Genomic DNA, 15,000 nt, shown 5'->3' with positions numbered 1-15,000 from the left:
CCCCCCCACCACCACCACCACCACCTGATTCCTCACATAAATAATTTATTTCCCACGTTATTTAATTTTCACGTGAATTCTCACATGGATTTATCAAATAATATATATATATTTTTTACATGATTCTGCACATCAGTAATTTTTCCTCCACATGATTCATCTGTTGCAACTTGTGATTCCTTGCATGATTCATTATCCACGCAATCTTTTTATTTTCACGTGATTCCTCACGTGAATAATTCCCCCCACATGATTATTTTATTTTCACACGGTTTATGAAATGATTCATTTTTACACGATTTCCCCCCCCATGTGATTCCTCACATCAATCATTTTTCCTCCACACGATTCTTTTATTTTCACGTGATAGATTTTTATATGATTTTTTTAAACATGATTCTATTTTAACACGAGTTTACCCAAGACTCATTTTTCACATAATTCTTTTATTTTCACACGTGATTCCTCACATGAATCTCCCCCCCACCACATAGTTACTTTATTTTCACGTGATTCCTCACATGAATAATTGCACATAATTCTTCAAGTTCACAGGAATTCTCACGTGGATTTATCAAATTATACATTTTTTACAAGATTTTTTTTTATTTTCACGTGATTCCTCACATAAATAATTTTCCCCCACATGATTCATCTATTGCAACTTGTGATTTCTTGTATGATTCATTATCCACGTGAGCTTTTTATTTTCAAGTGATTCCTTAAATGAATCATTTTTTCCACGAGTCTTTTATGTCCACATATAATTTCTCACATGATTGATTTTCGTATGATATATATTTTTTTTTTACACGTTTCTATTTTAACGAGTTTTCCCAAGATTCATTTTTCACATGATTCCTCACAGGAATAGTTTTTTTCCACATGATTATTTTATTTTCACACGCTTTCTCACGAGGTTTATCAAATGATTAATTGTTTACTTTTTTTTTTTATTTTCACGTGATTCCTCACATAAATAATTTTTCCCCATGTAATTCATCTATTGCAACTTGTGATTTCTTGCGTGATTCATTCATTCATTCATTCAGGTGATCTTTTTATTTTCACGATTCCTCACATGAATAATTTTTTTTACTTGATGAATCAGTTTTCACATTTGATTTCCGCACGATTCTATTTGAACACGTGAGTTTCCCCAAGATTCAATTTTTTCCACCTGATTCATTCATTTTCACGTTTGTGTTTGTTCACGATTCATTTATTTTTCATGTCACATGATTCAGTTGTTTTCACACTTGATTTTTCCACATGAATCATTTTCCCCCACATGATTCTTTTATTGAAGCTTGTGATTTCTTGCATGATTCATTATCCGTTCATTCATTCATTCACTTTGTCCTTTTAGTCTTTTATTCTCACATATAATTTCTCACGATTGATTTTCATATGAGGGTTTTTTTTGTTGTTGTTTTTTTTTTTAACACGATTCTATTTTAATGCGGGTTTCCCCAAGATTCATGTTTCACATTGGGCTTTTATTTTCCGATTTGATGATTCATTTAATTTCACACTCCCCCCCCCCCCATTGATTCATGTGATTTCAGGTGCTTTTATTTTTCCGTGTGATTTTCTCGTATCATTTTCACGATTATGTATTGTTCGCATGATGTCGTGCATTTATTCGGGTTGTGTTGTGCAGTTTTGGTGCATAACATCGTGAACCACACCGTGCGATTGTGTGTCACTCACGTAATCGCGTGTAAAAATAAAACAACGATCACACGTGATTCGGTAAGGGACGTGAACACACGTTTTGGCGGTATTTTACATTTGATGCCGGTTTTGTTCTGTTCAGTTTGGTGATGCCACTCCACTCCTCTGCGCACCTCTTCAGTTCAGTCAGCATGTTTATCACCACGTCGTGCTGGACCACAGATGGTCAGATGCTCAAATGGTCTCGTCCGGCTCGTCAATAAGCCCATAAACTGGAATGGGTGTCGCTTATCGTGGTGCGGTCATCAGGATGCGAGTGTGTGCCAGTAACGGGTTCTGTGTGATATATCCAATTGATATTCGAATTCTTGAATCTCAACAGCAGCACTGCGAGTACTGCGCTCATTCCAGTACGTTAATAGATGTCTATTTAGCGTTTGTGGAAGGAGTCTCCAGTGTCAAATTAGAGCGCGGGGTGTTTATTGTAGGTTCAAACGGAGAGGGATATTTTATTTTTTGAGCCATTTCATGGTTGGCTTTTAATAAATATAGAAGCTGATGGGTTTTTTTTTTCTGTATTTCTTTTGAGGAAAATTGTTTTCCATTTAAAAAATAAATTTTTTTTAGTTGTTTTACAAGCTGCGTTTATTATAAAAAAATTTTTCTCTAAATGAATATTCATGAGTGTTACTTTATATACGTTCAGGACCGAGAAGCCTGAAGAGCGGAAACAATGATATCAAATACAAAACAGAAGGAGATGCGTAGCTTGAGAACAGACTCGTTTACGCTTTTAAAACGAACGAATGAAACGTGTAACACGGGAAAAGAGGGACGCTCGGTATTTTACTGCACGCCGTGTTCTTACTCCGTGCCCTCAAACTTATTTCGTCTGTCCATGGTGAAACGTGACGCCTTTAGCGATTCTCGCACTAGTTTGTCGGCTAATGCTGCGTTGTCCTTATTCCTGTGAGAAGTTAGCGGTTGTGTGTGGCTCTGATGTCACAGGGGGACTTTGTTAGCAGGTATTAGCACGAACGTTGAAGCTTCGGCAGCCGATCCGGTTGAGCAGAGCGTACAGATGAGGACGTGAGAGAGCTGGACGGATGAGTTGAGGGCTAAATGATGTAATGAGCTCTGGCGTTGATGTGATTGGATCTACAGCGGATATAAAAAGTTGGCGCACCCCTGTTAAAGTAGCACTGTTAGCATCTGAAGATATTTTTTTTTAAAAAGCGTGTAAAAGATGTTTTCCCCCCTTCAATATGATGCAGCAACCAACAACAACGTTCAAGTGATCAAAACCGGATAATATGGTTTTAGGTGGAAAAAGGAAAAAAAACCCCAGTACATTAACTTTGTTACATGACACGTGCACGCACTTTTATAATTGTGGGCGTGTCTGTGTTCAGAATGAACCGATCCCGATCAATCTCATGTTCAGAAGTAATTATCATTCATCTCTCATCGATGAGACGATTCTGATTAATCCCGAATAAAGACCAGCTGTCGCTGTAGGATCTTCTTCACATCTTCTTGGTTTCATCCGACTGTTGACGCCACGGTCCGTGAAGAGCTCACGGAGCCTGTACGGTATCTCATTATGGAAAGATATCGATAACGAGAGGGGTACAAAAAGAATTTCCAGAACATTAGTTATACCATGGGACACGGTGAAAGCCATCATCAACAATTGGAGAAAATGGGGCACTACTGAGTGACATCACTGAGAACACGACGTTCCTTCGAGATTGATGAAAGGACAAGAAGAACACTCGTCAGGGAGGCTGCCAGGAGACCTACGGCAACATTAATGAAGCTGCGGAAATACCTGGCTCAGAAGTACTGCTCAGTCCCTGCATGTGAGAACAATCTCTCGTATTCTCCACATGCCTGGGTTATGGAGTAGGGTGGCTAGACGGACGCCAAAACATACATACAGTCACCCCAACCTGTGTAGGTGTGATGGTGTGATGAGACTAAGGTAGAGCGTTCTGGGAGTAAATCTAAAAGATTAAACACAACATTGTTACTCATCACCCAAAGAACACCGTACCCACGGTGAAGCATGGTGGTGGCAGCATCGCGCAGAGAAATTTATCTTGGTTTCTTTACGAGGGGTGTGTAGACTTTACACACCACTGTATCTGGATCGGTTGAATGCCTTTGCGTTCACGCTGTCCATGACAACGTGTGGAAAAGCACACGATGCAACCCACATTCATCTGCATAGAGTGAAAGATTTTGCGTTTGCAGTTAATGCACTAGCTAGGTGCTAACAACTAGCAAGAATCTCGAATCAAGAAAGCCCACGACTTGTTTTTTTTTTTCTTCTTCTTTCCTTTCTTAACACCTGTGAGATGTTTATTATCATTATTTAGATCACCCAGAGTTCCTCAGCGTTTTGCCATAATTGTGTAAACAGTGATGTGAGATGTGAGAAGCCACGCCTCTTTCACTGTGACAGGAGAACAGAGACCACGCCTCTTTCACTGAGACTAGCTGTTGTACTAACTTGTTCTCTTTCTTCCTCTTCTCCACAGCGCTCTTGTAGCTGATCATCCCTAGAGGGTTTGACCGCCCTGGTTTATGCCCCGCCCACCTCTCCTGCCCCTCCCCCACAACCCAACCGCCCTCCTAGATTCTCCTACTGGTTTATCTGGACCACGCGCTCTTTCTCCACCCCAAACTTCACCCAAACCAAGGAGCTCGGGGGCGTTCCGGACAAAGACCGATTAAACAGAAAAGACTACGTGTTTTTATTTAGTTAATTTTTTCTTAAATGGATGATTGAAGAAAACGAGAGGACGCAAACTATTCGTGAGCGTCCGTATTTAGCGGGGAAGAAACGGTACTGCGGACTGAAAGAGGACGCTTTTGGTCAGAGGAAGGATCGCAGAAGGGTGGGCGTTTGTTGATAAAGAAATACTTCCTGTTTACATTGAGCATCGTCTTTCTAAGAGTACACGGCTCTACATTTCACAGGAAACTGTAAGGGTTACACACACACACACACACACACACACACACTATCACATAAACCACTCCCACACGTCCCGGCCTCAGGATGATGTGCGAGGTGATGCCCACTATTTCGGAGGATGGCCGTGGTGGAGGAGGAGGGGGCCCGTCCTCGCCTGCCGGGGGTGGGAGTGGCATGGGAGGGGGCATGGGGGGCATCGGGGGCAGCTACGAGGGCGGCAGCACGGGCAACCTGGAGTCTCTGATGGTGAACATGCTGACGGAGAGAGAGCGCCTGCTGGAGAGCCTGAGAGAGACGCAGGAGAGTCTGGGGACGGCACAGCTCCGCCTCCGGGAACTGGGACACGAGAAAGACTCGCTCCAGAGACAGCTGTCCATCGCCCTGCCTCAGGTACGCCAGCGTCTCTCTGTATGATCGTGTGTGTTTGTCGAGAGAGCGATGTAAAATATTAATGATCTAAACGCTCCAGAATTCCCAAACTCTTCTTAACGAGGATCTAAAAGATGCTAGCGTCGTTCGTACACTTTTCCCCGTCGCCTAGCTAGCATTCACCGCAATCCTTGTTCCGGGTTTAATATTCGAGATGTTTTTATCTCTTGTATTGTAAGAAGATGCTGTAGTCCGTCCTTGCACGTAGATAAACTATAGGGCCGAAAGTATGTGCACCCCTGACCGCCACACCCATATGTGGTTCTTCCCCAAACTGTTGCCACAAAGTTGGATGCAAACAATTGTATAGAATGTCTTTTATATACAGTTTCTCTTCACTGGGTAAGAACTAAGAGGCCCAGACCTGTTCCAGCGTGGCACACAGCGCAGAAAAAGTCCGAGCTCCATGAAGACGCGGTGTGTTCAGGTTCGAAGAAGGTAGAAGAGCTCGAGTGTCCTACACAGAGCCCTGACTGTAACCGGAGCCTCCTCACCATCACAACATCAGCGCCTGATCTCAACCTCACTAACGCTCTTGTAGCCGAATACAAATACAAATCCCCACAGCCACGCCCTAAAATCTAACGCAAAGCCTTCGCAGAAGAGAAAGTGGAGCACGTTATAACAGGAACGGGGGAATAAATCTGGAATTGGGTGTTCTACAAGGACATATGGGTGAGATGGTCAGGGGTGCACAAACTTTTGGCCGTATCGTGTTCTAAAAGCTTTAGATAGATCTCTTATCTGGAAAAAAAAGCGAAGACAAGCTGAAGTGCTGGATTAAATTGTCGAAGATGAAAAATCTGATGATGTAGAAAAGAGGCTGAGCAATGACTAAACATCTTCTCGCTATAGAGAGAGAGAGAGAGAGAGAGAGAGAGAGAGAGAAGACGATGACCTGCTTTCGCTCATCCGGACCTGTTCTGTTTTGACTCGCGCTCATCTGCTCTGCTACGCCGTCGTTACGTCTGAACCGAGCGGCGATGTTTAGTCTTTATTTCCCACGAAGCTTGCCTCCTTTGCAGTGTGTCCCAGATCTGCTCTCAAAGAGAATAAAAATGGGACAGCGGAGAAGAGAAGAGATTTCCTCGCCACCTGAGCGTACAGCGTCGTACTCAGTGGCTAGCATAAAACATTTATTTTCATTTATATATATATATCAGGACTTGGCTAGCTCTTTTTCATGATAACTTTTGCGTAGTTCTGCAGAATGTCGTTAATAAACATGGCCCCGGATCTCATCCGCAAACACGTGAGGTTATCTCATTTACTCGAGAAGTTGAATAACGTTTAAATGCTGTGAATTTCTTTTTTTACTCCGCGCCTAGTGTCCTAGCGTTAAGAAAAAGATTTTCCCGTCATAAACCAGCGCACAGATCGCGATCCTGCGAGATCCTGAAGCTCAGCGCCAGAAAGGGCTGAGATTAGTCTTTTCAGACATCCAGTCTAACTGAGAGACTTGTTCACGAAACGCACGTCTGGCTAGCTACGGTTCGAACAGTCGAGGAACATCTCGCACCCAACAAACCAACTGTGATGCGCGTCAGGTAAATATTTGTGATAAAGGAGTCAACGTGGCACACGTTTACCTTTTCTGCTTCTGTTAAATACTGGATTATTCTAGAAGGAACTCTACAGAAAAATCGATATGGACACTGAAAAAAAGAAAGGAAGTATTAATGTAGTGATTTAGATGTGATGGAAAGAAAGAAAGAAAGAATGAATGAAATTATGGGATTCAAATGTGAAAGAAAGAAAGAAAGACTAAACTAATGATTGTAATTTTTCAGAAAGAAAGATAAAAAGAAAAAAAAACATCTAATAATTAGAATGTTACAGAAAGAGGGGGGGGGGGGACAAAAAGAAAAAGAATTCAAATAAAGAAAAAAGAAAGAAAGAAAGAATCTGTTGATGAGAAAAAATCAAGCAAGAATTTAATCTGATTAGATGTCAAAGAAAGAAAAGATGTCAAAGATATCAAAAGAAAGAAAGAACTGACGGGATTAAGATGTTACAGAAACGAAAGAAAGAAAGGAATGAACGTAGTGATCAAGAAAGAAAGAAAGAAACTGAAGAAAAGAGAAAAAGAATTGATGAGATTGAGATGTGAAAGAAAGAAAGAAAGAAAGAATTAAACTGCTAATTAAGATATTAAAGAAAGAAAGAAAGGAAGAATCCATGTAGCGATTAAGAGAGAAACTGAAAAAGAAAGAATAGACGGGATTAAGATGTTACAGAGCGAAAGAACGAAACTGAAGAAAGAAAGAAAGAAAGGATTCGTGTAGTGATTAAGAAAGAAAGAATGAAATAGAAGAAAAAGAAAGACTGTTGAGATTAAGATGTTACAGAAAACAAAAGAAAGAAAGAAAAAGAATTAATGTAGTGATTAAGAAAGAAAGAAACAGAAAAAAAAAGAGAGAAAAATCATTGTCGGGATTAAGATGTGAAAGAAAAGAAGAAAGAAAGAATGAAACCGAGGAAAATAAAGAATGGATGAGATTCAGATGCTACAGAAAGAAAGGAAGAGAGAAAGAAAAAAAGAAACAAGAATTAAACTACTAATTAAGATATTAAAGAGAAAGAATTCACGTAGTGATTAAGAGAGAGAGAGAAAAGAAAAGAAAAGAAAGAATGGATGAATGTAGAGATTAGGATGTGATATAAAATGGCTGTAGTGAACTCCAGCGTTTGGAACGTAACTTTCCTTCCCACTTCCTTGATCATGTGTGTGAGAGAGAGAGAGGTTCTGTTCCCGGTTCTGTTCCCGGTTCACTTCCCGGTTCTGTTCCCGGTTCACTTCCCGGTCCGCCCCATGAGCTCGGTTCTGCTTTATTCCTCTTTTGGAATAAACATTGGTCATTGTGGTATATTTGAGTTTTATAGCTGCACACTTGAGCTGCTGGAGGTTTTCGTGCCGTATCGTCCTCCAGTGCGATGACTGTATAAACCGATCCGTTTCAGAGGCGTTCTGTTCATCTGAATGAAATCCTTCCTCGTTCTGACTGATCCCAGTAGATCCCGAGAAGATCTGAGGGTGTCGTACTGTTAGCTTTAAACGTCTGAAACGAAGGGCTCTTGACTTCCTTGATTTCAGAAACGTATTGTCGAATGATGTTCATCAGATAAAATAATAAACGACGGGGTGGTGTGATGAGGAGGAGTTACTGTTACCACCCCGAAGCTGATTATTTTCCAATAACATCACATCCCTAAAGTGGTTTATTCCTCTTTTAGCACAGCAATTTGCCAAATATTATCACTTATATTATTTATTAAAGGACAACACGTTATACTTTTTATCTGTTTATAGTTCCATGTAATGCTTTGGGGTGTCTGAAACAAGTTCACTTGGTATCTCAGCGATAAACAGTCATTCCGTCACCAGCCTCTCTTGAAGTTAATAAAACAAAAAATACATCCCAAATTTGGGCACAATTGTTCATCACTGCCCTCTGCAGAGTGGAGGGAGCAAATACTTTTTGTAATTAAATAAAAGTGAATAGAGTATAAAGATGAAATTGAGATAGATTTCAGTTTCCTCCTCTGACGTCAAAAAAATTGCACTTCTTGGTAGTGGACACAACTTCTGTGTGTGTGTGTGTGTGTGTGTGTGTGTGTGTGTGTGTGTGTGTGTTGGAATAATGCAGAGCTGTGCACTTCTTTACTTCCTGTATGTGGTCGGATCTGAATGCGGTTAGATTCCATTAGCGCTTTACAGCAGTTTAGGATGAAATGGTAACGAGTGATGGTAATGTGAACATGTGGAAAAAGCTGATATCTTTCTGGGGGAGGTGTGGGAGACGTGTTAGGGATATGTTGGGAGATGTGTTGGGGATACATTGAGAGACGTGCTGGGGAAGTCTTGGGGATATGTTGGGACACGTGTGGGGGACGTGTTGGGGATATGTTGGAGGAGGTGTTGGGAGACATGTTCGGGACTTGTTGGGAGAAGTTTTGGGGATATGTTGGGAGACGTGTTGGGGAGCTGTTGGAGGAGGTGTTGGGAGACGTGTTGGGAGATGTGTTGGGGATTTGTTGGAGGAGGTGTTGGGAGACGTGTTGGGGATGTGTTGGGGAGCTGTTGGAGGAGGTGTTGGGGATTTGTTGGGGGACATGTTGGGAGACGTGTGGGAGATGTGTTGGGAGACGTGTGGGGGACGTGTTGGGGAGCTGTTGGGAGACGTATTGGGGATATGTTGGGAGACGTGTGTGGGATGTGTTGGAGGAGGTGTTCAGGATTTGTTGGGAGATGTGTGGGGACGTGTTTGGAGACGTGTGGGAAGCTGTTGGGGATATGTTGGGAGACATGTTGGGAGACGTGTTGGGGATATGTTGGGAGACGTGTGGGGGATGTGTTGGGGAGCTGTTGGAGGAGTTGTTGGGAGACGTGTTGGGGATATGTTGGGAGACGTGTTGGGAGACGTGTTGGGGAACTGTTGGAGGAGGTGTTGGGAGACGTGTGGGGGATATGTTGGGAGACGTGTTGGGAGACGTGTTGGGGAACTGTTGGAGGAGGTGTTGGGAGACGTGTGGGGGATATGTTGGGAGACGTGTTGGGAGACGTGTTGGGAACGTGTTGGGGAACTGTTGGAGGAGGTGTTGGGAGACGTGTGGGGGACGTGTTGGGGAGCTGTTGGAGGAGGTGTTGCGGGACGTGTTGGAGGTGTTGGGAGACGTGTTGAGAGACGTGTGGGGGACGTGTTGGGGAGCTGTTGGGAGACGTGTGGGGGACATGTCGGGGACGTGTTGGAGGAGGTGTTGGGAGACGTGTGGGGGACGTGTTGGGGAGCTGTTGGGAGACGTGTTGGGGATATGTTGAGAGACATGAGGGGGACCTGTTGGGGAGCTGTTGGGAGACGTGTGGGGGACATGTCGGGGACGTGTTGGAGGAGGTGTTGGGAGACGTGTGGGGGACATGTCTGGACGTGTTGGAGGAGGTGTTGGGAGACGTGTTGGGAGACGTGTGGGGGACGTGTAGGGGAGCTGTTGGGAGACATGTGGGGGACATGTCGGGGACGTGTTGGAGGAGGTGTTGGGAGACGTGTGGGGGACATGTCTGGATGTGTTGGAGGAGGTGTTGGGAGACGTGTGGGGGACGTGTTGGGGAGCTATTGGAGGAGGTGTTGCGGGACGTGTTGGAGGTGTTGGGGAGCTGTTGGGAGACATGTCTGGGACATGTCTGGACGTGTTGGAGGAGGTGTTGGGAGACGTGTGGGGGACGTGTTGGGGAGCTATTGGAGGAGGTGTTGCGGGACGTGTTGGAGGTGTTGGGAGACGTGTGGGGGAAGTGTTGGGGAGCTATTGGAGGAGGTGTTGCGGGACGTGTTGGAGGTGTTGGGAGACGTGTGGGGGATGTGTTGGGGACGTGTTGGAGGAGGTGTTGGGAGACGTGTGGGGGAAGTGTTGGGGAGCTGTTGGAGGAGGTGTTGCGGGACGTGTTGGAGGTGTTGGGAGACGTGTTGGGAGACGTGTGGGGGATGTGTTGGGGAGCTGTTGGAGCAGGTGTTGGGAGACATGTTGGGGATATGTTGAGGGTGTATTAGGGACATGTTGGGGAGGTATTTAAGGACGTTTTGTGGGAGGCGGTGTGGACGTTTTGGGGGATGTGTTTTGGGTATGTGTTAGGGATTCTTTAGGGATGTTTTTGGGGTGTGTTGTGGACCTGTTGGACGTGTTGGTGGACATGTTGGATGATGTGTTTGGGGGACGTATTATTCCACCCTTAAGACCTGTTTAAGTGTGTAGGACAATACTGGCATTGCTGTTCAGGGCCTAACAAGAGCAGGGAATTGTGGGAAATCGGTGCCAGGTAGAACTGGAGCCCGGTCTCAGTGAGGTCCACTTCCACAACACAAATGTGCCATGAGCCCACTGCGATGCCATCTGTGTGTGTGTGTGTGTGTGTGTGTGTGTGTGTGTGTGTGTGTGTGTGTGTGTCATTCCTCAGCTTCTCTCGCTCCTCTTTCTCACTGCAGTGTGTGTGTGTGTGTGTGTGTGTGTGTGTGTGTGTGGTTCCTCAGCTTCTCTCGCTCCTGTTTCTCACTGCAGTGTGTGTGTGTGTGTGTGTGTGCGTGTGTGCGTGTGTGTGTTGGTCAAACTGGAGACGGGTTTATGATGTTAATGAGTGTGATAATTTAATCTGGAGATAAACCACATCATCATTGCCACGTGTCATGTCTGTGTAAATCCGTGATGCTGTTGGATTGAGTAAGGAATAAAACGCTCATCACGGGGCGGTGTGATGAAGCGGAGCTGCTACTACCACCCCGAAGTTCCTTATTCTCCTGTAACATCACGTCCCCAAAACAAGTTTTTCATTCCACTTAAACCACAGCAAATTCCCAGTGCTTACAGTTTTCTACTCATTAAAGGACACGTGACACTGTTGCTCCGTTTACAGTTACACGTCGCAGAAGGTCCATGAAACAAGTGAGTCCCGGCTATTACTTGCGTTATCACAGCTATAAACACAGCTATAAACGAACAACAAGTACTGAGGCCACGCCTACTTTATGTCTGTGTGTTCCGGCTTTGCGCACAGGACAGGCTCCGGATTCACTGTGACCCTGAGCAGGAAAAAAACAGGTACTGAGGATGAATGAATAAACACACACACACACACACACACACAGTGAACTGTGTTATGTCGGTGGGTGTGTGTGTAGGTGCGGGGCAGAGATGGCAGGGTGTGGGCAGTACTGTAACCGGCATATGGAGCCATATGTTGATTTGCACAATGTGCCAGTGACACTGTGGTGGCTTGTAAATGGCTAATATCAAACACACACACACACACACACACACACACACACACACACACTGACATTGTCATACACACACACACACACTCTCTCTCTCTCTGACATTGTCATACACACACCATGGAATGTGAGAGTAGTCTACCACATTGTGGTACTGAAGAGTGCTGAATGTTCTGTTGGTGAATCAGTAGATGCTGTAGTCAGGAATAAGACACGCCCATGTGTACACAGTCAGGAATAAGACACGCCCATGTGTGCACAGTCAGGAATAAGACACGCCCATGTGTGCACAGTCAGGAATAAGACACGCCCATGTGTGCACAGTCAGGAATAAGACACGCCCATGTGTACACAGTCAGGAATAAGACACGCCCATGTGTACACAGTCAGGAATAAGACACGCCCATGTGTACACAGTCAGGAATAAGACACGCCCATGTGTACACCGTCAGGAATAACACACGCCCATGTGTACACAGTCAGGAATAAGACACGCCCATGTGTACACAGTCAGGAATAACACACGCCCATGTATACACCGTCAGGAATAACACACGCCCATGTGTACACAGTCAGGAATAAGACACGCCCATGTGTACACAGTCAGGAATAACACACGCCCATGTGTACACAGTCAGGAATAACACACGCCCATGTGTACACAGTCAGGAATAACACACGCCCATGTGTACACAGTCAGGAATAACACACGCCCATGTGTACACAGTCAGGAATAAGATGCGCCCATGTGTACACAGTCAGGAATAAGACGCGCCCATGTGTACACAGTCAGGAATAAGACACGCCCATGTTTACACCGTCAGGAATAAGACATACCCATGTGTACACCGTCAGGAATAACACACGCCCATGTGTACACAGTCAGGTATAACACACGCCCATGTGTACACAGTCAGGAATAAGACACGCCCATGTGTACACAGTCAGGAATAACACACGCCCATGTGTACACAGTCAGGAATAACACACGCCCATGTGTACACAGTCAGGAATAACACACGCCCATGTGTACACAGTCAGGAATAACACACGCCCATGTGTACACAGTCAGGAATAAGATGCGCCCATGTGTACACAGTCAGGAATAAGACGCGCCCATGTGTACACAGTCAGGAATAAGACACGCCCATGTTTACACAGTCAGGAATAACACACGCCCATGTGTACACAGTCAGGAATAACACACGCCCATGTGTACACAGTCAGGAATAACACACGCCCATGTGTACACAGTCAGGAATAAGATGCGCCCATGTGTACACAGTCAGGAATAAGACGCGCCCATGTGTACACAGTCAGGAATAAGACACGCCCATGTTTACACCGTCAGGAATAAGACATACCCATGTGTACACCGTCAGGAATAACACACGCCCATGTGTACACAGTCAGGAATAACACACGCCCATGTGTACACAGTCAGGAATAAGACACGCCCATGTGTACACAGTCAGGAATAAGACACGCCCATGTGTACACAGTCAGGAATAAGACACGCCCATGTGTACACAGTCAGGAATAAGACGCGTCCATGTGTACACAGTCAGGAATAAGACACACCCATGTGTACACCGTCAGGAATAAGACACACCCATGTGTACACAGTCAGGAATAAGGCACGCCATGTGTACACAGTCAGGAATAAGACACGCCCATGTGTACACCGTCAGGTATAACACACGCCCATGTGTACACAGTCAGGAATAACACACGCCCATGTGTACACAGTCAGGTATAACACACGCCCATGTGTACACAGTCAGGAATAAGACACGCCCATGTGTACACAGTCAGGAATAAGACGCGCCCATGTGTACACCGTCAGGAATAAGACACGCCCATGTGTACACAGTCAGGAATAAGACGCGCCCATGTGTACACCGTCAGGAATAAGACACGCCCATGTGTACACAGTCAGGAATAAGACACACCCATGTGTACACAGTCAGGAATAACACACGCCCATGTGTACACAGTCAGGAATAACACACGCCCATGTGTACACAGTCAGGAATAAGACACGCCCATGTGTACACAGTCAGGAATAACACACGCCCATGTGTACACAGTCAGGAATAAGACACGCCCATGTGTACACAGTCAGGAATAACACACGCCCATGTGTACACAGTCAGGAATAAGACGCGCCCATGTGTACACAGTCAGGAATAACACACGCCCATGTGTACACAGTCAGGAATAAGACGCGCCCATGTGTACACCGTCAGGGAGTTGAGACGTGTGCACGTGTTACTGATTTAATGACAGAACTGTGCACACACTGATCGTCTGAGAGTTGTGCTGGATTTGCGAGTGTGGCTCAAGTTTGCCAAAAAAAAGAGGCGTGTCTCAGTTTTCTATCTTGCGTGATGTCAGCTCGAGCGAGGAGCAGTGATCCGGCTCTATGCGTCTCGCCGATATCTGTGTCTCGACTTTAAATTCACTCAAATTCACCACGGAGGACAAAATACATCGTATCTACCAGTTAATTCCCACTATCATTTCTTTACCTTTCTTTCTTTCTTTTACCTTTCCTTTCCTTCCTTCATTACTTCTCTTTCCTTCTTCTTCATTCTTTTCTGTTTCCTTTTCTTCCTTCCTTCTATCAATCTTTCCTATCCTTCCCTTTAATTCATTCCTTCCCTTTCTTTTTCTTCTTCCTTTTCAATTTCCTTTCCTCTCCTTCTATCCTTCCTACATTCATTCCCTTCCATTCCTTCCTTCTTCCCTTCCCTTTCCTTTTCTTCTTCCTTTTCCATTTCCTTTCCATTCCTTCCTGCCTTTCCTTTTATTTTCTATTCATTTCCTTTTATATTCCTTCCTTCCTTCTAGCCTTCCTTCATTGTTTCCCTTTCATTTTCCTCTTCTTTTTCTGTTTCCTTTCCATTCCTTCCTTCCATCTATTCTTCCTTCTTTCCTTTCTTTTCCTTTTATTTTCCTTTCTTTTTCTTCCTTCTAGCCTTCCTTCATTTCTTCCCTTTCCTTCTTTTCCTTTTCTGTTTTCTTTTCATTCCTTTCTTCTAGTCTTCCTTTCTTCATTCCATTCCTTCCTTCCTTCTATAATTCATTCCTTCCATTTCCTTCCCCTTCCTTTTCTTCTTCCTTTTCTGTTTCCTTTCTATTCTTTCC

General features: G+C 44.5%; 1 protein-coding gene across 4 annotated transcripts in view; it reads left to right on the top strand.

Annotated features, from left to right (window-relative positions):
• ppfia3 (PTPRF interacting protein alpha 3) overlaps positions 1-15,000 on the top strand; it is a 52,937-nt gene that overhangs the window by 1,777 nt on the left and 36,160 nt on the right. For all 4 annotated transcript variants that reach the window (XM_047161722.2, XM_017483501.3, XM_017483492.3 and 1 more), the window contains exon 2: positions 4,221-5,050. In XM_047161722.2, coding sequence (XP_047017678.1) covers positions 4,745-5,050 — 306 coding nt within the window. In that variant the 5' untranslated portion in view covers positions 4,221-4,744. The remainder of the gene's footprint in view (positions 1-4,220; positions 5,051-15,000) is intronic.

This window comes from Ictalurus punctatus, chromosome 2 (genome assembly GCF_001660625.3).
Source record: "Ictalurus punctatus breed USDA103 chromosome 2, Coco_2.0, whole genome shotgun sequence".
Taxonomy (NCBI): Eukaryota; Metazoa; Chordata; class Actinopteri; order Siluriformes; family Ictaluridae; genus Ictalurus; species Ictalurus punctatus.
Note: the sequence above shows the minus strand (reverse complement) of the source record. Positions and strands in the feature narration are given on the sequence as shown.